Raw genomic sequence first — 27,080 nt, forward strand, 5'->3', positions numbered from 1 at the left:
GAAACATGTATTGCACCCGGGAACATACGTCAAAAAGCACTTTAGCTATTTCACCTTCACCCTCCTTCCCCCGGGCAGTCTTTAATTTCTAAATTACCTTGCTGATTAATAATGGGGACCCTGTATTGCGCCATCACTGCAATAGTGCCGACTGTAGTGCTTTCACTGTTATGTTTTAATAGAACCACTGTTGTTGTTTTCCTGCAATAAGGGAACCCAACGCAAGTGTTCCAGTTACTAAAAGAATCATAGAACATACAAATGCTTAAGAAAAAGGAGCCAGTCACTTTAAATAATTTGACGTGTTCTGTATACAACAAAAATTACCTTTATTTCAGAAACATTGTACGCTAGTTAGTGTTATTCAGTGCTGTTTTTTTCACGAGTAATTACTCAAGACTTGGCGAGAAATTTGAAATTTGAAACTATAGCCTCAAGGCCAACTTTTTTTCATCCAGGATGCCTTTCAAAGCGCTGAATTCTCGGGTTTGTTTAAAGGGCATTTAGAAAGGGCCCCATTCCATTCACCTTTGATTTTTAAGAGAAGATGTAATCGGACAAACACGCTACATTCAAATCATTTGCGAAACAATCCGCAGAATTATGTTTGCCTACATTCTATTTTGCCAAATACAAAAAAAACACATTGCAGTATTCAAAATTTGGCTTAATATCCAACCTTAAAAAAATATATTCACTTCAAAAAAATACAAACTAAAGAAATCACTATAAACTGTAAGCAACCTCGCAAATCAACTAGTGTGTGTTTGAAACTGGAGGCACGTTTGGGCCTTTCTTCAATTACTATATTCTAGACGTACCACTCCTTTCGAGAAATGACAGAACCGTCTAAATGTGAAACAAAGTCATCGTCTTCGTAAGGGTCTTCGTGGTAGGGGTCAGTGGTCATGGGCGTTTTCGAGCCATCGTAGTAGTCCAGCGGCCGTTCAAATCGTTCTTGGTACCTGTTGTAAGCGTCCACACTGTTCCAGTTGGGTTTCTGAATGTTTCCCATGTGTTCGCTCAAAACGATATTGTTCATCGGATGCTGGTCTTTAGTGGAGGTGGCCGTGTAGGGATCTAAATTACCAGACTGCATGCCCTCCATCCGTGACTCCTTCTGCATACCAGACGGCGGGATGTAGTTTTTAGTGAAGTAGTCGCCGCGGAATGTCTGTCTTCTGCGATAGAAGGTAACTCCAGCCACAACGATAACAAGGATCACCAAGAGAGCCCCACCCACTGCACATCCAATGATGGTGCCCAGATTGTCCCCGGAACTCATGTCCAAGGTCGAATCAGGGACAAGTCCTATCTTGGATAAAGTCGTAGCCCTGGTGCCAGTAGTTGCATGAAGATAGGGCACTGTGGGCTCCAGGGTGGGTGTTGTAGGGGGGTCTAGTATGCGGATGCTCTTCAGACCGCTTCGCTCACCAAGTGCATTGGCCACCCTACAGACATATATCCCAGAATGATTGTGAGTCAGAGAACTACTGAAGAGTAACGTATTGTTCAGGGATATTAGCCCTTCAGGCCATTCCCCATCTAACCTACTCCAGGTAAACTCACTCGGCGGAGGGTTAGAATCTGCGTTACATCTGAGATGTACATTTTCACTGCCAACAAACCACTTTCCATCATGCCCAGTCACTGAAACCTCAGGGGCGTACAGAATGTCCAAAACGTACGGCAGGCGAACAGTTTTCTCCAAAGCTGGGTGAGTGATCACGCAAGTAATGGTCCGACCTTGAGCAAATCTAGTTGGGATCACCAGGTACTCGCTCACAACAGTAACTGTATGGTTGGAAGAGGCGGCAGATTTTTCGTCAGCTTGACCCAGATCACCTTCCCAACGAACAGTGGCAGCAGGTTTCCCGTGTGCGGCCGTACAAGTGGCTGCTACAGTCATGTTCCCTTCATCTATCAGAGGATAAGGCCCTTTGGTTAAACTTATATTGGGTTCCACTATCACAGTAACTTTTGTTGTCGACTGCGCGTTCCCGAGTGGGAAAGTGGCTGCTTTGCAGACGTACTGTCCTGAATCAGAAAACTGAACATTGTAAAGTATAAGTGACGCGTCGTGAAGAGACTGGCTCTTAAAAGCAGCTCTCCCACCGGGGATATTGCTCCCGTACTCCGGGTGGTTAACAGCCACAGTCACTGGGCCTGTGGCATTCGTCTTTTCCCAAGTGATCTGGGTGATGTTCTCGTTGGCTTCGAAGATGCACCTCAGAGTGACGTTCTTTCCCCACACGGCGGTTACGTGGGGGTCACCCACGATACGCCCTGCTACAGCACCACATGCCTTGCACAGCAGCAGCGTCAATGCCAGCAGAGACGCAGAGAGCGGCCGCTTGGGCCGCACCAGATGGGCAGAAGGATGCTTTGCTAGGCTTGCCTTGGCAGACATCGGAATGCCGCTCCCTGTGAATGTCCTGGAGTCCTCCAGTAGGCGCCGTTGGGGAGTGTGGAGTTCTTGTCTGGTGGCCACTGCTGCCCCTCGGCCACTGGACTCGACCAGGGCATGCCGCGGCTGTAAGACAGGCCCTGTGCTTTGTGTTACGTGAGCCGGCAGCGTGCAGTCCGCAGCCAGGGCCGGGCCCCTCGGTCTGTATGTTGGGTGGGTAGACAGGTGGTCGCTGTTCGCCATGTCAGCTCTTTCCAAGCTTCCCTCTAGTGGGACCACTCCGACCAGACCCGATCCCGTGTGTACGCGCTGAAAGGAGGTAGAAAGTTCCTCTCCAAACACCACTGATTCCCTTGGAACATGCTGGGGATGGTCGACAGTGCCTTCATTATATCTCATATCGTAGGTCTGGATTTTAAGCAAGAACCTGCAGGTCCTGGAGTCATTGGACTCAGGCTGAGGGGACACGGCGGGCGCCTCGCCTTGTTCGAGGGTGACCGTCGGCTGTTTTTTCATCATGAGGGTTCTTTCAAGTACCCCTGGCTCCGCCCGTGCGGGGCCCAGATGGGAGACTGGTTCTTTTGTGTTGCCATGGGCCGCCTCGGTAGCCACCTGTCAAGATTTTCCTTGAACAGTCCGCTAAGACTGCGACCCGTTCTCCGATCTGGCTGCTGTAACGGACGTCTTGTGTCCCATAATTACTGCGAGCAGCACCGGGGCTTGAGGCATCAAGTACTCATAACCAATCAGGTACCTGGAAACATTATCTTATTTTCCGTGGAAAAAAATGTGATGGTCTTTGATTGGATATGATAATCTTTGTCTTGTGATTGGCTACAGGAATTCTTGGCAGTAGTTTATTTGCTGTGCGGCGTCGGAATTCGGTTGGTGGTTTCAGATTGGCTGTGCAAACTCTCGTCTGCCGGCAGTTGGCTGTAGAAGTGAATGAGCCGCTGGCGCTGCATTTAGCTGCTGCACGATCGCCCACCCATTAGCGGACTAGGTTGCAGTCCTCATAGAAACGGCGCCCGGGCCAGCGGTAGCTCGAATGCACTGGCGATCCACGTGAGTAGGATCGGTGCGGGTGAGTAGATTGTCCCAATGCATTTCAGCCAGCGTCAACCTCGGCTTCACTTAAGCATGGACTATTAGGACACAACAGGCTGCCGAGAGTCATCCGGCCCGTTCCTAACTCGTGAATACGTCATCTCCTGCAAGCCCCCCTCAAGTCCTCTTTCCCGTTGCTCTTGAGCGCCGCTGCTTCCCAACCGTGTCCAGGCCCCACCCTTCGCCACGGCAGCAAAAAGTCCCCTAGGTTTCAGGCCGACCTCTGGTGCAAGCCTGGATAGACGGTTTCCTGCTCCAAGAAACTCCGCCTCTTACTGTTGAGGGTCAGCTGAGCGTCCGGTGAGTGACGTGTAGAACTTGCTTCTCTTTTCTGCACCCACCCGCCCGGCTTTGGCATGGCATATAGTGCTTGTGGTGTGAGCCCGCGTAGAGGCAAAGGAGAGGCGCGTAAGCGTTAACTGCCGAGTTTCTGTACAGCCCAGGAAATGTATTGCAAGTGAGGGGACGTTTACACACTGGGATCCAAGTGGTTTGGTTCCTGTTGCAGAAGTGTTCGCGTATCTTCTCCAGCCCTGATCATTCTTGGAAGCAAAACATCACTAGGTAGTTTTTCCTATTTTCTGTCCAATGGACCTTGTGTTGTGCGCTCTCTCAATGCAGTCCTGTCGATCTAATCAATTATTTCTTTGGAGAGTAGCAGATAAGGAAACGGGTGGATGTCAAGAATGCACATCTCGGTGCTGGAGAAGAGTGTAGAGTTGAAAGAGAAGTTATGAGGAAAACGCGTTGCTGACATTCTGGATGAGTATCTGGCGTATAAGCAGTTGGAGATTTTGGAAAGTGAAACTTGAATAAGGGCCCAGTCAGGCTGGACCTGCCCTTCGCGAATATTCAAATCCGCAGTTTTCTTTAAAGCTTGGTAAGCATTTGAAGGGGAGAAGGTTAACATATTGGGCACCAGGTGGAGATTTAATACACGAATGCCAGAGGTAAAAGTACCTGCGTCAAAAAGTGACGCAGTTGTATTTGAACTTGATATATGAAAGACAGTGCTTCACGTTGGACCGAACAAGTTGATTTTTAAAGTAAAGAAGAAGGACAATCTGAAAAGTATTATTCAGAATTCCTGAGTGTGTTTAAGGAAATTCTTAATTTCTAGAATTTATTTTAAGGTCAAGGACCAATTACGTGGTCGGATTAACCACTGTTAAGACACCTTTGAATATGAAGTCAGAATTTAAGACGCTGTTTCTCCACTGGTTGTAGGGATGTCGCTTTAATACTGTGCTTTGACATGCGTGGCGGGTTCGGTAACAGTGTCCTTGTGTATATATATGCCTTGCCAAACATTAGTGACATTGTTGAGATGTTGGTGCTCTCGACGTATCTACTTTGTTTGTAACATCCGATAGAGCTGCATCCAGAGTGGAAGCGGGTTTGTACCAATTTTGCAATAACTCAGTTGAGTTTGTTTTAGCTACTCCAGTTGTTCAAAATACCTGGTTAGCTTAATCAAATATATTGTGGATACAGTTATGTGCTTCCAGTATGCCATTTCGATCCACTCATAGGACATTGGGTCGAATGGAAAAGTTCTGTTTGAGGTGTAACAACGGCTGCAGGATAATGTACTTATTCTAAAACTGGAAAATGTCGAATTCTTTAAGAAAAAAAAGTGCAACACAATGGCCATGGTCTTTTATGGGCAGGAAACTGGAAGTTTCAAAAGGATGTGTAGTACTTTGGCATCAGACTTAATTACAACAGACCCCTTTTTATTTTGGGTTAATGGAAAGGCATCTTTAGCCATGAACAGGAACAGTTTATCTTTCACTATGCAAAAGCTTAACATTTACATTACTTTTTTACAAACAAAATTGAACCCTTTGTGAGAAATGCTGAAGAAAGGAGCTTTTGTTTGGACTAACAAAATGTATGTGAGAACAATAAACTGAAATTTGACAGGCTCTTGCGTCGCAACACAATAATGTGACTAAGAAATGTCTTTTGGCTAAAGAACCAAGAGCATATGTGGTGGTATTGGTGGGTGCCAGCTCAGTATTGTTAGAGTAACTTGTTATTGTTTTGGTTGTCACATTTTATGCATTGTCTCGGGGGCTAAACCATTAGTGCACTAGGTGTAGTGAGTATAATATATGTAGACAGTGACAGGGAGGAGGGCTTGTTTGACTCTTTTGTCATGTTTGCCAGCTGAAAGTGGGGATAATTTTGAAGTTGAAAATGGGACGGCATGGTGTCTGATAATGGATTACTGCTTTTTGAGTGCACTTCGGAGGCAGAATGAAGAGCTGCAGAATAGTATGACCAGAACCATTGAAGTAAGTTATAGAGGAGGTTTATGTTAATTGATCTTTAATGAAGGACGTTGAGGTAGGACATTTTTCCCTCCGATTTCTGAAGTGTTGGGTGTGTGTGGTAAATTATTGACGAGCAATTATGAATGGTATCAGAGGCTTCTGCTTTTAGTGTCACATGCTTGTTAGGGATACATGAGTATATGAATGAGGCTTCTGAGAGACTATTTTTGGTGACTGACTATGGACATGCAGCTGAACAGAATTACCAGAGAGGTAGGTGCATATGCTGGGAATGATAAGATGTTGAAGACTTCAATGTTACACAGGGGTGTTGCCTACTACAGCATGAAGGAAAGTGGAGTTTGACTTTGTTGGCCCAATTAGATGTTTGTCACCAGGTTTCTGATTTGCGTTATTAGTAGTTCACTATTATAATTGGGTATGTGTGTTCAACTATCATTTCAACCTGGCAAAATAAACCTCATTTGCTAGGCCTCAACCTCCCACTCCTAGTGTAGGTCCTAAACAGCCCATGGGGCAGGGTTCATTGTATTTATAAGGTAGGGCCTATGGTTTTAAGTCTTCCATGCCCTGGTAGTGAAAAATTAATACATTCATTTTTCACTTTGCCTCAGGATAACATTGGGTTACCTTATTACACTTAATAAGCACTAACCTTTGATTGGTAAAGTCTGATTTTTAAATCACATGTCTGGAAATGTGACTTTTAGCAAGTTGGCATTTTCTTGTCCTAACCATTTAGTGCCTGGATCATATGACTGTGAATAGTTAGCAGTTGGCCATCTTTCATTCCTCCCAGCCAGTGAGACAAAGGTGGGGTAGATGTTGGCAGGATGGGCCGACCTGCAAAGATGGGTGGGGTGGAGCTGTTTTCTTCCCCAGTTAAATTTCAAATGGCTACCTCTGGCACAACTCACAGAGAACTTGACACCTGTCCTTTGACACCCTAGCTGTCCTGTATCCTGGGCAGGGGAAGGGATTTATTTCCAGAACCAGAGGTAGAAAGGCCTACTTTAAAGGCTGGCACCAGGTATAAATATTGAACCCTAGGACCAATTCTTTACTTCACTCCTGGACCTGCGGGAAAACTCTGAGAGCTGCTTGAGGCCTGCCCTGCATTCCAGAGTATTGCCCTACTGCATGAGGCCTGCCTTGTACCCCAGAGGAATGGCCTAGTTCTACCAGAGGGCTATCTGGCTTCTTGAGACCTGTCTTGCTGCTCGGAGGACTGCCCTGCTGCTTTAGGACTGGTTTTCTGCTTGAAGGAGAGAGAGGACCTTCTCCTTCATCCTCTGCTACCTGAGTGACTCCAAGGATCAGGTGGATGACCTTCGGTACTGAGCAACATGGACACCGCAAGCTACAGATCGGCGGCTCCATCATACCTCATGGTGTGCAATGCATTTTGTTGCAGGCTTCTTCTCACAGCTCCTGATCGGTGGCTTCGCTATCGTCAACCCAGCGTGGTGCACCTGGATGCAAGTCTTCGCAGCACAGCCCCAAATCGGTGACTTCATTAGGCAGATGATGCATGTCTCATCTTGACCCCAGATCTTGCAGCACAGCTCCTGATCGGTGCCTTCTGTCTTGATGCAGGGTCTTGCATCACAGCTCCTGCTCAACTGCTACACCAGTACAGCACAGGCTGAAGCGGACATCTCATCTCAACTGCAAGAGCAAAGGGTACCATCCCCTGTGGACTGAACTCTGTCTCAGTATCCATCCTGTGCTGCTTTGTGGTCGGTCTAAACTTGGTGTAAAGTTTATCAACTTTTGCTCTATTTTTAAGTCGAGGCCAGGCAGCACATGCACTGTCTCTGCGGGAAGTGCTGTGTTGAGTATATGGCCAACCACTCCCACTCTTGCCATTCGTTCTTTGTTGTGCTTGTCCTAAATGCTTCACTTTTATTGGTGCATTGTGCTAAATGTCCCTCCTTTGCGTGCTAAGTTCCTCCTCATTGAGCTTTCTCTAAGAGAACATTTTTGTTGGCCATCGCACTACATCATGCTTCCTCCTGTTTCAGCGAGTGATGGCCCCACCTCCCTCCTCCTGTCTGGTTTCGGTTTTGCCTTTCATCCCAGCCATGATCCTTTCATCTTGCGGCTGTTTTTTCTTTTTCAGCCAGCTCTGGCTCCATTAAAGCTATTCCTCTTCCACTCCCTCACTTAAACCGTACAGTGTCTAAGAAAGGGTACAGGGGCAGTGGATTTATCCCCCCCACCCCCATTCAACACACATGCACAGACACCCACCCGCTCACGCCCTCTCTCGCCTCCTGCCCCTCATGCACAAGTTGTTGAGATTCTGTGTCACCAGAGCCCTTTGGCTGTCAGACTGTCTGAATTCCCCCATGGCAAAAAAAAATAACATTGACACCGAAAGGCTAGATTGATCCCACAAGTCTGGCAGTGAGTTGCAGTCACTGCTGTGGGAGAGTCAGTGCATTGGCATAGCTAGTAAGTCTCACCTTTGGGACCTTACAGGTGTTTAACACTGCACCTTGTGCTGCATGGTTAAACACTTATAAGTTCCCAAAGGCGAGACCTATTGTCTATACCAGTGCTTGTTCTAGATTGATGTGGGCTTTTTGTTGTGTTGTTCACACTTTATTACTGCTTGTGTGCAACATGAATAACTTACACATTGCATCTAAGTTAAGCTTGACTGTTTTGTATGTTAAGCTACGATAAGGTTAAGCTCCGGTTGCATTAGGGACTTTTTGTGGCTCACCATGACTGGGATTGTGGTTGTTGCTCAAAAAGGCTCTTCACACCCCTCTACCAAAAACTCAATTTCCTACATTTACTTTATCTGGTTGTGCAGATATTCAATAATGGAATTGGATTGATTTCTCTTTAAGAAGTTGATAACAGAATATAGTGTGAAATAGATTTGTTTGACACCTGTCTCTGCTCCCAAAAAATTGGTCTGGTAGAAAGATTATCATATTTTAAAGCAAATTCCTATGCCGTTCCAAACTATAGAGGTGTGGACTAATTTGACACATTGTGTACAGAAATATACAATATCTCCACATGTGATGGGTGTGAGGCAATGTAAGCATTAGAACAGATGTAAAGCCTTATCTGGGTCATGGCCTTTGAGGATGTATAAAAGGGTTGTAAGATTAACTGGCTTGGCCAACGTTCCGGCAGCTGCAGAGGGTAAGTAGGGAGCGGTATGGTAGATGCAGAATGGGATAGAAGTGAAAGCTTGGGTTTGGTCACAGGGCTTGGATACCTGTGTTGGAATTTCTCACAGTGCAACACATTTATTTAAATTACCATTGACAGTACATGGTTCTAGTAGGTACAGTGAGATTACACAAGATGTTAGAACATGAGTGTTATAGTGTCTGCTTCTGAAATAGCAATGGAAAGAAAGTAAAATTTTTGGCTTATGATGAAAGGGATTTGCATCCATGCATGGGCACTATGTGAATTGTTTGGCACTGTGGAAGAAAGAGTTTGTAATATATTGGCTGGTAGTGAACTAGTTTGCCAATGTATTGTGGTGGTGTAGCTGAGCAAGTTGGGAGGCTGGTTCTAGCATTCTCTCGACCCTCTAAACCACCCCTCTGCTTGGTTCTCGTGGCCTTGTATTTTCAGGCCTGCCACTGATACTGTTTGCCATTTGGGTCAGCAGTCCGAGTTTAAGAAATTGGGCATCACATGCCTGGCCAGCCACTTTAACGTCAAATCGGTGTGCTTGAAAGGTTGCCTTTTTCAGCTTAAAACCAGGCCAAATAATTGCTGATTTCAAGTGATCCATTGTTTTTATCACAAATAATGACAACTTTCTGACAACAGCCACTAGGACATTGCTAAGATGAATGAAACATTTGAGCTCAACCAACTTTGCATTATCGAAGGACTTAACATGTTTTGGTAGTTTGAAAGCTTATTCGTTCAACACCTCTGGCATTCAGTGGGTATAATTTAAGGCATTTCTTGCATGCCACACAACCATTTCAATGTAGGCAGACCTTCACTATTTGTTTCTGAGCTCTCATTGATATGTTAATAATTAGGCGTTCAGGAATTTTGTTTACGTAGAGTGGGCTTACACCCCACCTATAGTTGAACATTGGTTAGCTTCAGTGTTGCTCTCATTCTCTTTGTTCCCGTTTGTCATGGCATGTGTGCATTATATCCTCTTCTTGTATTTGGCCCTATCCTGGAGCATGGACCAAGAACTTGTGTGCTTCCAATGCTCCCATTATTGGAGCTAGTTTTTGTCTGGTCCAAGCACTCCATATGAGTGCTTGTGTTTCCAATCCGCGGGGCTCTGTTTTAAAACTTGATGGGCTATTTATTTATTTTTGTATGTCCTTTTTGTTTGGTCTTATCGAAGTCCAGTGGAATTCATGGTCACACTCACAACTCTTGTTTTTCCGAAATGTACTCTTGTAATCCCTTTTATTTAACCCCAAAAACCTAATTTTACTTGATTTAATGTATTTCTTATTGAACAATGGTATTCTGCATTAAAGTGCATGCATTTATCTATCAGTTTTTTTTTTTGTATTACGTTGTTGCCCTTTTGTGTAGATGCATATCTCATAATTCTATCCTTTCGCACAGTAGAGCATAGTTTCTTATTGAGTCAGTTTGAGTTGTTTTGAGTCTGTTTTACTTCTGTTTCAGAAGCTGACAATGTGTGAGACTAGATGATTTCGTTAACGCACTGCTTTATATGATACTCTAGAGTCCCCCCCCCTCCCCTCCCCCCACACGTTCCCACGTTTTTTTTTTTTTTTTGGAAGCTGGACATAAAAATCAAGCCCTGGCATCACGAGAACAATTCCACCGAGGTAAGTTGGTCTTCTGGCCATGTGGCCAATCACATTTTATTGGCCGAGTATACTGACAATTTTTCTTATTTGCACCTTAATATAATTTATACGTTAGACATAGCCTGGACACCTGACTTTCTCTTTTCTTTTTTCTCTTCTCTTCTCTATCCATACAACTTTGAAAGTGTTCACTCCATCGCCCAGACTCTGTTTTGTTGTATTTTTTTCTAAAGAAAGGATTTTTATTTTATGGAGGAAACTCCTTTTGTTCTCCTTAGTAACTCAAAAAGACACACCCAGTGTGCTTAACTCAGGTCTGGAAGACGGTCCTCCCGATTGTTTGTTGAATTTAGTTATTTCTGATATCGTGTGGCGCAGGCATGACTACCTTTTGGTCCAAAAAAAAAAAATACTTGATTTGGCTCGCCAGATCACATCTGTACATCATGCTGTTCACATTGCTTCCCTTATCCTGACATGTGGAAGCCTGCTCATGCAGCATCGATTGTTCTATACCTTCTGTGGATTATTTAGAATCTGTACTCCTTCCTGGAGAAAACTGAGTGAAATTATGTTGTGGTATTTGTATACAGGCATCTAACTTTTGTACAGCAAACTGTTGTGGGAAATATTTACGCTTACTTCTAGGCTTCTGTACAACCTGAACCAACATTTGCTGTGAGTTTCCACCATTTCTAGAGCCAGGTTGGCAGAACCATCCTGTGCAACACCATTGTATTGTATTGCAACATTTATATAGTACTTGGTGTCTTACCTGGGCACTAAAGCGCTCGCCTACATGGATAGTACGCTGCACTGTGTACAACTTTCAGCCTGCTATTACTGTGCAAAAGTTTAACAAGAGGCCACAGCACCTTTTGGTCTTGATCTGATCTGACCTAATGAAGAAGATCATAACCGATCAGGCTGCAATGTTGAGTGTTAGTGGAGACCGAGTTGTGTAAGATTTGCTTTGAAACAGGTTCTGCATTCTTGGTTGCCAGTTTTGTAAGTTGGCACTTGCACTCTGATGACGAGGTTGTTGAAGTCTATACAGAATTCTTTGAACAGCCTGTAGTTCATAAACATATTTTTTTGTGGCCCAGTTAACACACAGGATTTCTTTAGTTGATAATGCTTCAAGTTGGGCTCCTTTACATACGGCATGACAGCTTCCTTTTGATTAGGGGGATCTTCTGTTTTTTTTATTTTTTTTTTGGTGGGGGGGGGAAGAATACCTATGTTTAGGGTATCATTAAGATTTGGATGATCCCAACTCTCATACCAAAGTCTCAATCGTTGTTAGTGGCATGTGCTACTTAAGTGGCCCATTTTGGGGCGAGAATACACTTATTAATAAGTACATCCTTTCCTCGTGCACCAAGGCGCACAACTTTTTGTATTAATTTGACACTGATGCATGACGTGTTGCATGGAGCATTTATTTGTGCCTTGTCTGTATGTGGGCACTTAGATGCCAGTGTTTTTTCTTTTGTTAGTTCTGGATTTGGAACAACCACTGATCTGTGCCTTTGTTTCTATGTGACTTCATTACAAACCTCTTCAGTACTGACTACTCATTGTGTGCCTAAGTGGATCCTGCTAGATCAGAACATCCCTCCTGTTAATAGCACTTCGGCCCTATTTGTTCTTTCTACATTGGCCACTTGGCATGCACATCGAATGATTGCTGGAATATTTGTGAACGCTTCCGGATCCTGCCTCCAACTATGTTCAGGACTATTTGGCTTATCACTGAACCACACACCAGAACCTAGGGTTAGCAGAGTGGCCTTTTATTTTAGGCCTATTACATACATATCTTCAGCCTCATAAGATTTGCATTTGCTCCTTTCAGAGTATTGCCAGACTTGTCCTTTTAACATATTTGCAGTACTTTTTTATTTTTTCATGAGCAACAGAAAACAATGTATTTTTTGTTTGTTTTTTCAGTCATTAGTTGGTGTTGATCAACTGCATCTAGATGAAGAATCAAGAGATGGAAATGACGGCAGACCTGTCATCAAGTGAAATCAGCCTTGCAGGCACCGCATGTCTGCCAGATGGGGATGAGACTTTGCACCGGTCTGGTGGTGGCCCTGCACAGAGGCCTGGGAGCCCAAGGATAGAGTCGTCTCTTGATTGCACAGGTGGTCCATTATTGATTTTAACTGGTGGGGGATTTATTAAGATATGGCATTGAAAGGAGTAGTAATTTTAGCACTGTGGGCAAATGACCAGATCAAACTAGTTAATGGTAAAATAATTTGTATTGTATGCCTTTTTAAAGGCAGGACTTTTCGAGCCATAACTAAAACTGACAGAGAGGGCCTCCGATGGTTTGATTAGGGAAGGCGGTTAGAGCATACATTTGTTTGCATGACCTAATTAGACTGAAAAGAAATCTCGATGTTGTGACCATTAGGCAAGTTCTATTTGGTAAATCTGACAAACATTATTTTAAGTCCAAAAAACGTGAACTTAATCCACCTGGCTTTGTGTATTGTCTGATGATGATAATAACCACGAATATCTCTACTTTGCATTGCAGCAGTGATTTTTAATAAAACCTGGTTTAAACACGTAGCAGTTTCAATAATTGGCTATTACCGGTAATGAGCAAAACATGGTTTCTTATTCACCACCACAGATTTAAATGAATCCACTGTGGTGCAGATGTAATGGAGTCAAATTATCTGAAGGCTACACGATCAGTGGGTGGGGTAAATTTATGATATTAACTCTGACTAGTAGTTGCTGTTGATATTGGCCGTTCTTTAGTGTTAAAACAAGTAAAGTTCATAATGTATTGAAAGAAAGAAGCATTGTTATCGCTATGCATATGAATGTTCATTTTAAAAATTATTACCAGGGATCTGAAACCTCATCTGCTGGAATAGATGAACAGCTGCAGTAGAATTCCTATGGTGGAAGTAGGTTTCTATTTGGGGATGGTCACAATGTACCATAGTGTGGCTCTATATCTTGTGGTTGAGAAGAACATTTATCGTAATGCGCCATGGTGCTCGAAGGGGAGGGACTCACTTAAAAAAAAAAAAAAAAAAAAAAAAATCTCAAAATATCTTTGTTGGTTTTTCAGTTATAAACAGCGGAAATTGCACACAGTTATCCATATTTTTCAGATTAACCAAGTGGATCAACCTAACATTTAAACTATTCCATCCTCTGTTCTGGTGGCTCTTGGATAAACATCACGTTCACCTTGTGTTACCGAATAAAAGAAGCAGGCAATCTTTTCTACAAGACACAGTTAGTTATTTTACAGTTCAAGCAGTGATTGCCTCAGAAATCTATATCGCTCCATCTTGAGATGGGGTTGTTGTTAAAACTAAAAGCATTGCTGCCCAGCCTCTCAGATCCTCTTCCAGTTTTTCATCTGTTTTTTGTTTGTTTCATACAGGTCTCTTCAGCTGTCGCCCATTCCATAATACTGGATTGACACTTAGCAATAAGATGGTTATCTGCCTTTTCGCTAGCATTAGGCTTCAGCAAGACAAACCTCCTACTAATTTTATTTCTGGGGGGAGCAGGAATGAGACCCAAAAGTATCTGTTTGGGTTCCAATGAGAGCGCCCAACTTGATTCCCTATTCAGGTTAGGACCTGTTGCCAGAAGGAGGAAATCTTTGTACACGTCCACCCTATATGCGCAAAGTCTGCTTTGGGGGCCATGCATCTCAGGCACCTACCTAAGAGTGTGAGGGTAAATCCTGCTTAAAATGACTTGGGAGAAACATGCTTGGTGTATGAAATTATAATTTGTTAGTTTAAATCATGCATTGGAAGTGCTCAAATGTACCCTTTTGTGAATGTGTTCCAGTTTCCCGTGGAGTCAACTGGCCCGGAAGCACCTCTCCCCACCTACCCTGGATGGTGAGAGTTTGTTGGGGAAAGACTCTATGTAATGCTCTATGGAGATGGGATATCAAACAACGGCCGGCGGCCATGTCTAATAGAGTGGCAAGGACGGAAGAATGTGGCGGGGCATCCGGTTAGGTCCCACTTTTTGCCTGATATTTGATGTGGTCTCAAAGCTGTTAATGCCCAGGGCCCCTGCTAACCAGGTTCACTGAGCCAGATCTCTTTCCCGAACCCGTTGTAAACCATTGGCAACACCTTTAGCTACCACTATTAGTCCCTAGTAAATTGTACTTGGGTACCCAGGCCATGGGGCACGAAGCTAGCCCCCTGAGGACAGCACCACAGATTATGCCAACCCTCTAGGACCATGCATCCAGATGCACCCAGCGCTAACATTGCAGGCTTAGTGTCCTGGGGCAATCTTAAAATTTAAACTTGACTTGGCGCACAACCTGTGTGTCCTGTCTAATATACACTGCATGCAATATAGGTGTCACCTCTCTGGCAAGCCTTCCCACCGCAAGGCAGGGTGCACTATACTGTGTGTGGGCATAGATGCATGAGCAATATGCCCCTACTGTGTCCTCGCCAAACCTAGGACATAGTAAGTGAACAGAGCAGCCATTTTAAGTGCATGTGCTGGACACTGGTCAGTATGAGTTTCACAGCTACACGATGGCCACTCTGAACCCCGGGTTGTTTGGTACTGGTACCAGTATTGGATTTATACCAAAATGTACCCAGAGGTCACCTTAGAGGTGCCCCTTGCAAACGCTAACTACCCTGGCATGGTTGCTGGCCGGTCACAGCCAGCCTGCCACCAACAGCCAAGATTCTGGAACCCGGAGGTGAGAACTCCTAGTCTCTGGGTCCCAGAACAAAGACCTCCCTCCTCAAGAATGCGCCCTGCTAGCGAGCTTGAAAGGGCCTACTGCCCTTGAAACTTGACCCCATTTCCACCCCCCCCCCCCCAAAAAAAAAAGAAACCTGATAGGAGCAGGTGACTGCCCCCATTGCAAACCCCCACTTTTGGTGGGCGCAGCGGTGGGAAAACACAAAGAACAAGAGGAGTGGTGAGCTCCATCTTGCACCCTAAGGTGTTGCATACAAGTTGATTCCTCCATTTCAATTTCCTGCATGTTGCATGGAAGGAAAATAGCCAATCAGATGTAGGAAAGTGACCTCTGCTCACAGGAAGTGGTCACTGAGTGGGTGTAGCCACTTTAAGGTAGATGACCCAATGGTCACTACTAGGTATTTAGTGGGCACCCCTAGACCAAAGATTCAGATTTCAAGGACACAAGAAGACCAGCAACAAAGAAGACCCAAGACTTGTGAAATGAAGTCCTGCTGCACCAAGAAAAAGGTGCCAAAACCTGTCTGTTGTCCCCAGGACTCGCAGTTGCCACTGAGGGGTTGGTCAGACATCGGATGGACTCTACAAACCCCCAGAGGACCTCCAGTCTTCTTAAAATCGCCAAAGATCTCCCTTCAGAGTGAAGGCATCACTCTCTTGTAACAAGGACCAAAAGACCAGTGAAGTCCAGTTCACTGACCGGCTGCTGACCAAGGAACCGAATGCCGCATCCAGAACAAAGTTCACCAGACGGACCGTGAGGACAAAACCTACCAGTGTGCCAAGTTTGGTGGCCCTGTGACTTCCAGTGGCCAAACTGTGCAATAGCCCCAGATACTGGTCTCTCAATATCAGACACCCAGAAGGACAATCCAAGGAAGTCCAATTCGAGGGACTTGAGAAAACACCAGGACCTCCCTCCAGAGTGCCCCTGCTGTCCTCCTGTTTCCAAGGGCACCTTTGCGCACAGCTCCTGGCTCAGCAATTCACTCTACACCTGGCTTCCTTGTGCCCTGCACCGAAGATCCAGCTGTGTTCTAAGCGTCCCCCACCCCTTGCGACCTCAACACTCCAAGGGACCCGCCGGACTCAACTTGAAGACCACCTGTGCACTGCTTTTCCAAGTGGTTCCCTGCAGTGGCCTTTCACCAGATCTGACTTTCTGCAGCTGGTCCCACCGAAACCTGGAGCCGCCCGGACTTCTCCAACTGGTCCACAGGGCCCACCAACGACCTCTACCTATCTGCAAAAGGAGACAATGGGAAACAAATTGCCTGATTTATAAGCATTTTTAAGGTATTTCTACATTGATTCCTATGATGCGTAATTACGCACAGAACTGAGACACTTTCTAAACTTTCCCCATTCATAACTTAAAAAGTACTTGCCCGATTTTGATGATCTTGGTCTTAAAAGTTTTTTATAAAAATCTGAATCATTTTTGTAAATTGGTCTTGAGGTATTCTTTAGAGTGTGTGGTCTGCTTTATTGATACTGGGAGTACAACAAATGCTTTACGCTTATCCAAGATTAGCCTAACTGCTTGACCAAGCTACCATAACAATTATAGCAGTAGGTGGTCTAGTTTTTACCTCTCTAAATCAATGTGTGGTTGCCCTGACACTCTACACAGTGTGTCTGGTTTTGTACACTACATAGAGGGCAAGCCTCCTACACCAATGACAGCAAGGGATTTTTGAAAGGCAGGCCTGGGAACGAATTGAATGAAAGTGATGGGTGTGGTTAAAAAAACAAAGAATAGATTACAACAGATTGAGCATAGCTGCAGGCAATTGCCGCTTTTCAACCTAAAAATACGGCTCAGCAGTTGTGCGAAGTTTTCTATAAGAGTCATGCAGCGTGCCATAGAAGAAAAAAAAAGAAAGAGATGACCTGATCTTCGATCGAGGATCAAAGAAAAAGTGGCGAGGCAATTAAGTGTGGCACATAAGATAGGCAGTGGACTCTCTGTTCATCTGCCACCCACTCTGTTTGAAGAGTTGAGTCCACCATTCAGTTCATTTGATTTTATAGCGCATAATGGGACTTGTAGTGCTACTGATATGATCTTAAATGCATAGAGGAATACATAAACATTTGATACCACTATCATTTTTTTAAAGATTTTATTTTAAATGATTTACTAATTAGGCCTAAATATAAATCAAAAATTGAGTCCATATTTCAACAGACAAATCTACCATCACAGGGTGGGCAAGAGAGAGAAGGAAGGTAAGATTCTGTCAGAATATTTCTTTCTCGCTCGTGGTCTGCTGAAGAACCCGAGGAGCATGCTACTCCAGAAATGTCCAAAAACCAGCTGCGAGGCACAGGCATGTTTATAGATTGATTATCCAGGGGCATCATGCTCAAATTAGGGCATGTTCTGCAATTGTTCCTTCCGATGCTAGTCTACCAAGTGCTTTGGTTTTTGGTGGCATTGAGGCTTCTATGTTAATCCTAAAACCGTGAAAGGAGTTTGTAAATCATTAGATGGCATTGAACAAACCATTCAATTTGGCTACCAAAAATGATGGTTATTGAAGAGGGCCAAAAATCACTGGGTGGCAAACTGGACCTTATAACAGAGGTTGTCTGTAATCTGTGTGGTGTGATTCAGCATATAACTGGACCTCATAACATAGGTGGTCTCTAATCTGTGATGTGATTTAGAATGAAAGCGCCAGTTTATATCACCTAGATGGGGTTGGAAGGTCAGTGAACTGCGTTGCCCCAAGCCACTGCATCATTTTCTAGGTGCACTATGACCGTACAAGTTATGACTGGGCATTTTAGTGGGGATGTTGCCTTTGGCCTTTTGCAGGCCACTGAATCCTTAGAAAACTTGCAGACAAGGCAAAGAGTGGGTTCGAACTGGGGATGAGGAGATAAAGGAGGCTTCAAGCACTAGTAGTTTATCAGTTGTTTTGCCATGTACTCACTGCTTTGGTCATAATTGTAGTGCAGGTGGGTATGGGTCAGGAGCTGCTGGCTGAGCATCTACTGAAACGGCCAGTGTCAGTCAAGGAAAAAGTAAACACTGAATACGTTTTTTGTTTTCCTTGTACTATTGTTTATATTATTAACATTTACAGTGTGTAAGCAACATTTTTAAAACAAAAAAAGTTTGTCATAATGTACGGTTTTTAGTGATATGAATTTCTGACATTATAGCTTATTTTTTGTGATCATCAGTTGTGTTGGAAATGGCCGTTTTTTGCAGGGTTATCCCCAAACTTTTTGCCTTCTTCCCCCTATTTTTTTTCAGGTCTGTTTTTGCTGGGGTATTGTCTCTGCACACTTTAACACTGCTATTCAGTGGTAAAGTGCAAGTGCTCCCTAGGTACATTGTACGGTTGATTGGTTTATCCATGATTGGCATATTTGATTTACTGGTAAGTCCCTAATAAAGTGCACCAGAGGTGCCAAGGGCCTGTAAATCAAATGCTACTAGTGGGCATGCAGCACTGATTGTGCCACTCACATGAGTAGCCCTGTAAACATGCCTCCAGACCTGCCACTGCAGTGCCTCTGTGTGCAGTTTTAAACTGCCAACTCTACCTGGCAAGTATACCCACTTAAGCAGCACAAAAGGATGATGGGCGGAGTGCTGACAATGCAAACACTCACCCCCAGTCACAGATCTGGGTTTAATCCATCGTTCTTTTGCTCACCATGCCACCCCAGTTTGGATCCAGCCATAAGCAAATCAGTCTTGACCCTGTTCCTCATGGGAACAGTCCAGCCCGAACTACCAGGCCAGGTCCAGGGGGAAACAAACATCCTGGGACCGGTTTCAGAGTATTACCCTTCTTCAGCCAGGCTAGCTTGATTCCAGTGGCACAGTGAGCAAGGGACTCACATCTGGGCATACCCTTCTCACTTGGGGCAACTTGAGCAACACAAAAGGATGATGGACGGAGTGCTGACAATTCAAACACTCACCCCCAGTCACAGATCTGGGTTTAATCCATCGTTCTTTTGCTCACCATGCCACCCCAGTTTGGACCCAGCCACATGCAAATCAGTCTTGACCCTGTTCCTCATGGGAACAGTCCAGCCAGAACAGCCAGGCCAGGTCCTCCCTGGACCGGAAACAAGCATCCTGGGACCAGTTTCAGGGTATTACCCTTCTTCAACCAGGCTAGCTTGATTCCAGTGGCACAGTGAGCAAGGGACCCACGCCTGGGCTGGACATTTTTGAAGAATGGGCTTTTGCACATTGGGGAAAAAAGCCCATTTTAGTGGTCCCTAACGAGTTTGCTATTAATTACTGATTCACTATTCTTTCTTACATCTGGCCCTAAATTCTTATCTTTATGGACCAGGAAGTCCAGGAACTGTTGTCCTCTGGGCAGAAGCAAATTTGGAACAGCTACAAACTGTAGGTATCTAAGTCACCAAGCATGTTTGGTTTTGGAGACATATCTTCTAAGAAGCTTGCTGAGGCTGGTAGCCTTTTCCATATACTAATTGTGAGCATGTTGATTCTTCCATGTTGTATGGCATTCGAGAAAGGTTGTAAAGCTGAAACGCTGCCAGTTCTAATTTGAGACTATCTGACTGGAACTGAAAGTCAGACTGGGGCCTTTCTCTAGCTGTTTTCTTAATTGGCCATACTTAGCTTCTTTATAAACACCAGACAACTTATTTTTTCCATAATACAGCTCTCTAAGGAGAAGCATGTAAAGTGACAACTAGATTTAGGATTACTACATAATGAACTAAATTGCATATATTGGATTTACTGTGTTCCACTGCTAAACCCGACAGCCTCTTTATTATTTGGCATGTAAATGTTGTCACTGTATGCCTATCGCTTTAAAGCTCTGTATACACAGCAATGTCTTCAGTAAGGGCTATCCTTGATTATTTGACTATTTATGATATTCACCATGGATGTATTTCATATTTGGATATGTCGGAAACACGATGTAAAATATCAAGGGGAAGCTAGGTTTTTCCACAACGTGGGGCTGTAATATAGACTGCACAGCATATTACTTAATGTCTGTACCTTGATAAAATGCACTGTGTGTATATGTAGCCTCCCCACTAGCTTCATTTGCTACTGAAATTTAGGGGTACATGACGTGTTATATTTAAGGCATTGTCTAGTTTGGTAATTAACCAAGAGTGCTGTACAGTTGGTAAGTATTTGATCCATACTTACTGGTTTTGTCATTCAAGCTACCATTAATCGAGTAGTGAAGAGGGACAAATGAAGTTGTACCTTTTGGAATCTGCCGTTATTATGGAACGTGTCATGACTTGTTTAATATGTGTTTATTAGAGTGCTTTGTAAACTAATTACACCATGTCTTGTGGCCCATTTGCAGCACTTGGTTCACCAAACTTAAGACTTTTTCTTTTTTGAGTTTGTTGTGACAGAACAATAATAAATGATTGACCATTCAGGTGGCAATTTCAGTGACATTACTTAAACCTGAGGGACGGCTAGTTTGTTACTTCAGGGACCTGGGCTCTGGGGTGAGGAATTCCTATAGCTAGTCGCCAGGACATACTGTTAGGGGTCAAGGACAACCCGTTTTTAATGTTTATGTTGTGCTTGGGACAAGTAGGCCTAAATCCCCCGCAGCACAAACTCTTAGGCTGCCAGTTTACAAGGACGGGAACTGTCTGCAGCTGAGGTAATGTTTGTGTCCACATGTTAATGCTGTTTTAACTTTTTTATTTTTGGTTCATGAACGCACAGCCTGTATTATTAGGGTGAATGCTGTAAATAAATGTTGTAAGCTCACACTGCACTACTGATAGTGGTTCCATTAAAAAAATTTGTACACACTTTTAAAAAGTTGAACAATATGAGTTTACGTTTAATGCTGCCAGAATGCTCTGGTTAGATTCAGATGTTTGCAGTAGCCTGTAAGCAAGGTTGATGATTCTTTGCCTTCAAAATAACATGTTCAGGAAAAAAATGCTAGTAGAAAAATGTTTTGGTACATCACTGTGAAATTGTAGGTATTATTTCTTGGTAGCATCATTTAGTAAAATTTGTTGATGTAGTCTACTATTTCCCCCAAAAATATTGATAATGGAAAATCAGTGTAACCAGTTTCAACAAGATTATGGGAAACATGACAATAAACAAGCATTAGCAAAGCCAACCGGTCAGACATTGGTGGACAATCTTTTGGATTTGTCAACTTGTGTCTTGTTTTGACATGGATTTTGTAAAACTTTATTGTTGTGGGAGCTGCCAGGCCCTCACCACTGAAACAAACCTTGTCAAAAAGCACAAAAAAAAAAAATGGTGTCAAAAAAGCAAACCTTGCCACAGTAGTTCCTGGCACTGAACAATACTACTTTGTGTGCCAATATGCTCCTTGAGGAAGAGCAGAATGCTGTTGCTCACAGTAAAGCCAACCGATAGATGGGTAGAGAGAAAAATAGAATTATACTAATAACCAAAGGTCTTGCTTAACACCAGACCTAATTAGTGGTCCAATTCTTAAAAGTTTTTTTTACATAAATATATAATATATATATTTGCTAATGACCTACCTTGAGGGAGGTGGCACAGCTACAGGTCAAAGCGGCGTTCTTCTCACTGTTTGGCTAGGCATGACGACTTGTGTTTATAGAAGAGGAGAGCAGGACATGTGTGAATGAGATATAAGGTCTTCCTTTATTCCCTTATACAGTACCGCAATCATCAGAGGAGAGACCTTGTGACATCCAGCCCCTTCCTTGTGATGTTTCTGAAGAGCTCAGCAGGCAGCTAGAAGATATATTAAACACATATTGCATTGATGATGGCCAGGAAGCCCCTCCAGAGCCTGACGAGGTAGAAAAGGGTCTCGCAGAACCTGTGAGAAATGGAGAGCCAGGCATCCCGGAGATCAATGGCGAGAAGGAGGCGATAAAGATTGAGACTGAAGAGATTCGGGTGAATGATGAGTTTGCAGACCGTGATCAGAAACGCACCCAGGAGAAGAAGAAAGCCAGAGGTCTTGGTACGTCTTCAGAGAATTCTCTGGCACTCGGAGCTCTGGAGCCGTAATATGAAAGGATCTTTTCTTTGTTTTTAGTGTCTGCTCCAGTGCTTCATTTGTTAATAAAAATGTGCTGGTGCCCAAAGTGGTCCTCTGAAACACACGGCTACTGCAATTAAATGTGTGAGCACAGAATAGTGAGGCAGCGTAAACCTAAAGCCATCTCAGGCCTCTTTAATCCATTTACAGCCACTCCCCGCCTCTTCAGCTCACTTTTGCAGCTTTCTGCTTTCTCCCTTTGTGGCGCTTTTCATTTTTCTCTTCCTTAGTCTTCCTCATATGTGCCTTTTGCATGCAGTAAATGCCTGATGCAGAACAATAAGTGCCAGCCCTAAAAAAAAAAAAAAGTGCTGGTGCCCTGCACCAGTGGATTGGGGATTGGTACAGTCACTTGTGGCATACACTACGTTCAGTGTGAAGTAGTTCATGTTTTCAGTGTGTTCACTCTGGGTGCCTTCCTGATCCTGTTCATTTATTCCATTATAATTCTCCTTTTAAGAGTTTAGGCATTCCTGCAGGTTTTATCCATGCCTAAATTTCTGTTTGTGGTGTGTGTTCTTAGGTATGCCCTTCAGCAGACCTTAAGTCTATTCTTATATTACACATTTGCTCTGTGCTTTTGTGGTCTGCTGTGCTTTTTATTTATTTATTTACTTCTGTTTTTCCAGGAAAGGAGATCACATTGTTAATGCAGACACTCAACACACTGAGCACTTCTGAGGAGAAACTTGCTGCGCTGTGCAAGAAATATGCTGAACTGGTAAGCTTCCCTGCCTATTGTGTGTGTGTGGTGGATTTTTTTAATTCAAATTTTTATTAATATTTTCACCTAAAGCAACACACGCAACTACCCTTATGTCAGTTATATACTTTTAGTGCTTCCATCACATCAGTGACGTCAAGTGTGACATAAGTATAATAGCGGTAGAGGTTTGGGATTAATTAGTGCAATTGGGAGTGTAACACGTGAAAAATAAAATACCCCCGAAACCGCTTATTACAGTTAAATGTGGTGACCGTGCTCAGTCACTAAGAATGTGAACTTTTTTTTTTTTTTTTTTTTTTTTTAATTATTATTATTTTTTTGCTGTTCATCCTTGTCATGGCAGATCAGTTTATACCCAGGGAATCTTTATAGAAGACCAATACAGGTTTCACTAGGTTCTACAATACATGTAGAATGGTATTTGGAGATAAAACAGTGTTGGTATAACAAATTTGCATACATTGACAATAGTAGAGTGGCTGTAAGGAAATGCCTCCTTGGCATGGTTACCCCCTGACTTTTTGCCTTTGCTGATGCTATGTTTTGAATTGAAAGTGTGCTGAGGCCTGCTAACCAGGCCCCAGCACCAGTGTTCTTTCCCTAACCTGTACTTTTGATTCCACAATTGGCACACCCTGGCATCCAGGTAAGTCCCTTGTAACTGGTACCCCTGGTACCAAGGGCCCTGATGCCAGGGAAGGTCTCTAAGGGCTGCAGCATATCTTATGCCACCCTGGGGACCCCTCACTCAGCACAGACACACTGCTTGCCAGCTTGTGTGTGCTGGTGAGAACAAAACGAGTAAGTCGACATGGTACTCCCCTCAGGGTGCCATGCCAACCTCACACTGCCTATGCAGTATAGAAAAGTCACCCCTCTAGTAGGCCTTACAGCCCTAAGGCAGGGTGCACTATACCATAGGTGAGGGCACCAGTGCATGAGCACTGTGCCCCTACAGTGTCTAAGCCAAACATAAGTGCAGGGTAGCCATAAGAGTATATGGTCTGGGAGTCTGTCAAACACGGACTCCACAGCACCATAATGGCTACACTGAAAACTGGGAAGTTTGGTATCAAACTTCTCAGCACAATAAATGCACACTGATGCCAGTGTACATTTTATTGTGAAATACACCCCAGAGGGCACCTTAGAGGTGCCCCCTGAAACCTTAACCGACTATCTGTGTAGGCTGATTGGTTCCAGCAGCCTGCCACAACCGAGACATGTTGCTGGCCCCATGGGGAGAGTGCCTTTGTCACTCTGAGGCCAGTAACAAAGCCTGCACTGGGTGGAGATGCTAACACCTCCCCCAGGCAGGAGCTGTAACACCTGGCGGTGAGCCTCAAATGCTCACCCCTTTGTGCCAGCACCGCAGGACACTCCAGCTAGTGGAGTTGCCCGCCCCCTCCGGTCACGGCCCCCACTTTTGGCGGCAAGGCCGTAGGAAATAATGAGAATAACAAGGAGTCGTCACTGGCCAGTCAGGACAGCCCCTAAGGTGTCCTGAACTGAAGTGACTCTAACTTTTAGTAATCCTCCATCTTGCAGATGGAGGATTCCCCAATAGGATTAGGGATGTGACCCCCTCCCTCTGGGAGGAGGCACAAAGAGGGTGTACCCACCCTCAGGGCTAGTAGCCATTGGCTACTAACCCCCCAGACCTAAACACGCCCTTAAATTTAGTATTTAAGGGCTCCCCTGAACCTAAAGATTTAGATTCCTGCAACTTACAAGAAGAAGAGGACTGCTGAGCTGAAAGACCCCTGCAGAGGAAGAAAAGAAGACACCAACTGCTTTGGCCCCAGACCTACTGGCCTGTCTCCTGCCTTCCAAAGAAACCTGCTCCAGCGACGCTTTCCCAAGGACCAGTGACCTCTGAATCCTCAGAGGACTGCCCTGCTTCAAGAAAGACTAGAAACTCCCGAGGACAGCGGCACTGCTCCAAAAGAACTGCAACTTTGTTACAGAGGAGCAGATTTAAAGACCCCTGCAAATCCCCGCAAGAAGCGGAGACTTGCAACACTGCACCCGGCGACCCCGACTCGACTGGTGGAGAACCAACACCTCAGGGAGGACCCTCCGGCGACTCTGAGACCGTGAGTAACCAAAGTTGTCCCCCCTGAGCCCCCACAGCGACACCTGCAGAGGGAATCCCGAGGCTCCCCCTAACCGCGACTGCCTGAACCTAAAGTCCCGACGGCTGGAAAAGACCCTGCACCCGCAGCCCCCAGCACCTGAAGGAACGGAACTTCTCTGCAGGAGTGACCCCCAGGAGGCCCTCTCCCTTGCCCAGGTGGTGGCTACCCCGAGGAGCCCCCCCCCCTTACCTGCCTGCACCGCTGAAGAGACCCCTTGGTCTCCCATTGAAACCTACAGAGAACCCGACGCTTGTTTACACACTGCACCCGGCCGCCCCGCGCTGCTGAGGGTGTACTTTTTGTGCTGACTTGTGTCCCCCCCCCGGAGCCCTACAAAACCCCCCTGGTCTGCCCTCCGAAGACGCGGGTACTTACCTGCTGGCAGACCGGAACCGGGGCACCCCCTTCTCTCCATTGAAGCCTATGTGTTTTGGGCACCTCTTTGACCTCTGCACCTGACCGGCCCTGAGCTGCTGGTGTGGTAACTTTGGGGTTGCTCTGAACCCCCAACGGTGGGCTACCTTGGACCCAAACCTGAGACTTGTAAGTGATTTACTTACCTGCTAAAACTAACAATAACTTACCTCCCCCAGGAACTGTGAAAATTGCACTGTGTCCACTTTTAAAACAGCTATTTGTGTTTTATGTGAAAAGTATATATGCTACTGTAATTATTCAAAGTTCCTAAAGTACTTACCTGCAATACCTTTCAAATGAGATATTACATGTAGAATTTGAACCTGTGGTTCTTAAAATAAACTAAGAAAATATATTTTTCTATAACAAAACCTATTGGCTGGATTTGTCTCTGAGTGTGTGTTCCTCATTTATTGCCTGTGTGTATGTACAACAAATGCTTAACACTACTCCTTGGATAAGCCTACTGCTCGACCACACTACCACAAAATAGAGCATTAGTATTATCTCTTTTTGCCACTATCTTACCTCTAAGGGGAACCCTTGGACTCTGTGCATACTATTCCTTACTTTGAAATAGTGCATACAGAGCCAACTTCCTACAGTGGCACATATCGGCATAAGAGATAAGAGTTCAGTGTGAATGGGAGCACAGCCTCCAGCATGGTAGATCCGATAATGCGCACAACAACTAATGGGTAGTGGAACTCTAGGCAACTAGACATTCGCTGTATGCATGTAAATCAGACTGTAGCATTTCCCAGTCAGCTGCAACCAGGTATTTACGCATGCTGTGAATTTCTTTGCGCCTGAGTGACGCCACTTCTTCTTTACCCCATTTGAGCCTTGCCCTAAACCAGTGTCATAGCGCCCGTAGAACCTCTTCCTGCCAATGTATGGCAATAAGTCGACAATAGACGGTGCCAAATCAATGAACTGGGTACTCTCTTTTCGCTGTTGAGGTAATTTGAATAGGCCTATCGTCCCATGGTCTGAACGGCCTGTCGCTACTCTCAAGGATTCCAAAACCACCTCCCATAGGTATGCTACTGCCGGACAAGTCCAGAACGTAAATGTGGTCTGTTAACTGTTGGGGACATCTGGGACACTTCGAGGAGGAACCAAACATCCAATGCAGATCCGGTGGGTGTTTGGTGGGTCCTGTGAAGTAAATTATTTTGGATGGATTGAAACTTTGCGTTCAATGATACTTTCCTAGGGTATTGTAACGTTTTCTCCCGTTCTAAGTGAACACCCTGTCCACGTCTGCCTCCCAACAATACCTGGTCGCTTCCAATGTGTCTTGCGTGGTGTAGGCCAATGCACTGTAAGCCATGTGACAAGCTTAGGTCCACATCCCATAATGTATAGAGTGTGTATTAATGGATGTGGGAAA

At 44.6% G+C, this 27,080-nt stretch overlaps 2 protein-coding genes across 9 annotated transcripts in view; one reads left to right on the top strand and one right to left on the bottom strand.

Annotated features, from left to right (window-relative positions):
* Window positions 1-293: 293 nt before the first annotated feature.
* On the bottom strand, window positions 294-2,926 carry NECTIN3 (nectin cell adhesion molecule 3). Its single transcript, XM_069223333.1, has one exon. The coding sequence runs from the start codon at window positions 2,924-2,926 to the stop codon at window positions 812-814; it is 2,115 nt and encodes a 704-aa protein (XP_069079434.1). The 3' UTR covers window positions 294-811.
* Window positions 2,927-3,335: 409 nt separating this feature from the next.
* The window catches only part of TXLNA (taxilin alpha), a 165,011-nt gene continuing 141,266 nt past the window's right edge, over window positions 3,336-27,080 (top strand). The window contains exons 1-6 of one of the 8 annotated variants that reach the window (XM_069223337.1): window positions 3,857-4,078; window positions 4,173-4,394; window positions 10,581-10,628; window positions 12,564-12,760; window positions 22,013-22,324; window positions 23,032-23,123. In XM_069223337.1, the coding sequence (XP_069079438.1) occupies window positions 12,595-12,760; window positions 22,013-22,324; window positions 23,032-23,123 (570 nt within the window). In that variant the 5' untranslated portion in view covers window positions 3,857-4,078; window positions 4,173-4,394; window positions 10,581-10,628; window positions 12,564-12,594. Of the gene's footprint in view, window positions 4,079-4,172; window positions 4,395-10,580; window positions 10,629-12,563; window positions 12,761-22,012; window positions 22,325-23,031; window positions 23,124-27,080 lie in introns of all 8 variants that reach the window. The other 7 variants (XM_069223341.1, XM_069223336.1, XM_069223342.1 and 4 more) reach the window with 7 other exon arrangements.

The sequence above is a fragment of the Pleurodeles waltl genome, chromosome 3_1 (assembly GCF_031143425.1).
Source record: "Pleurodeles waltl isolate 20211129_DDA chromosome 3_1, aPleWal1.hap1.20221129, whole genome shotgun sequence".
Taxonomy (NCBI): domain Eukaryota; kingdom Metazoa; phylum Chordata; class Amphibia; order Caudata; family Salamandridae; genus Pleurodeles; species Pleurodeles waltl.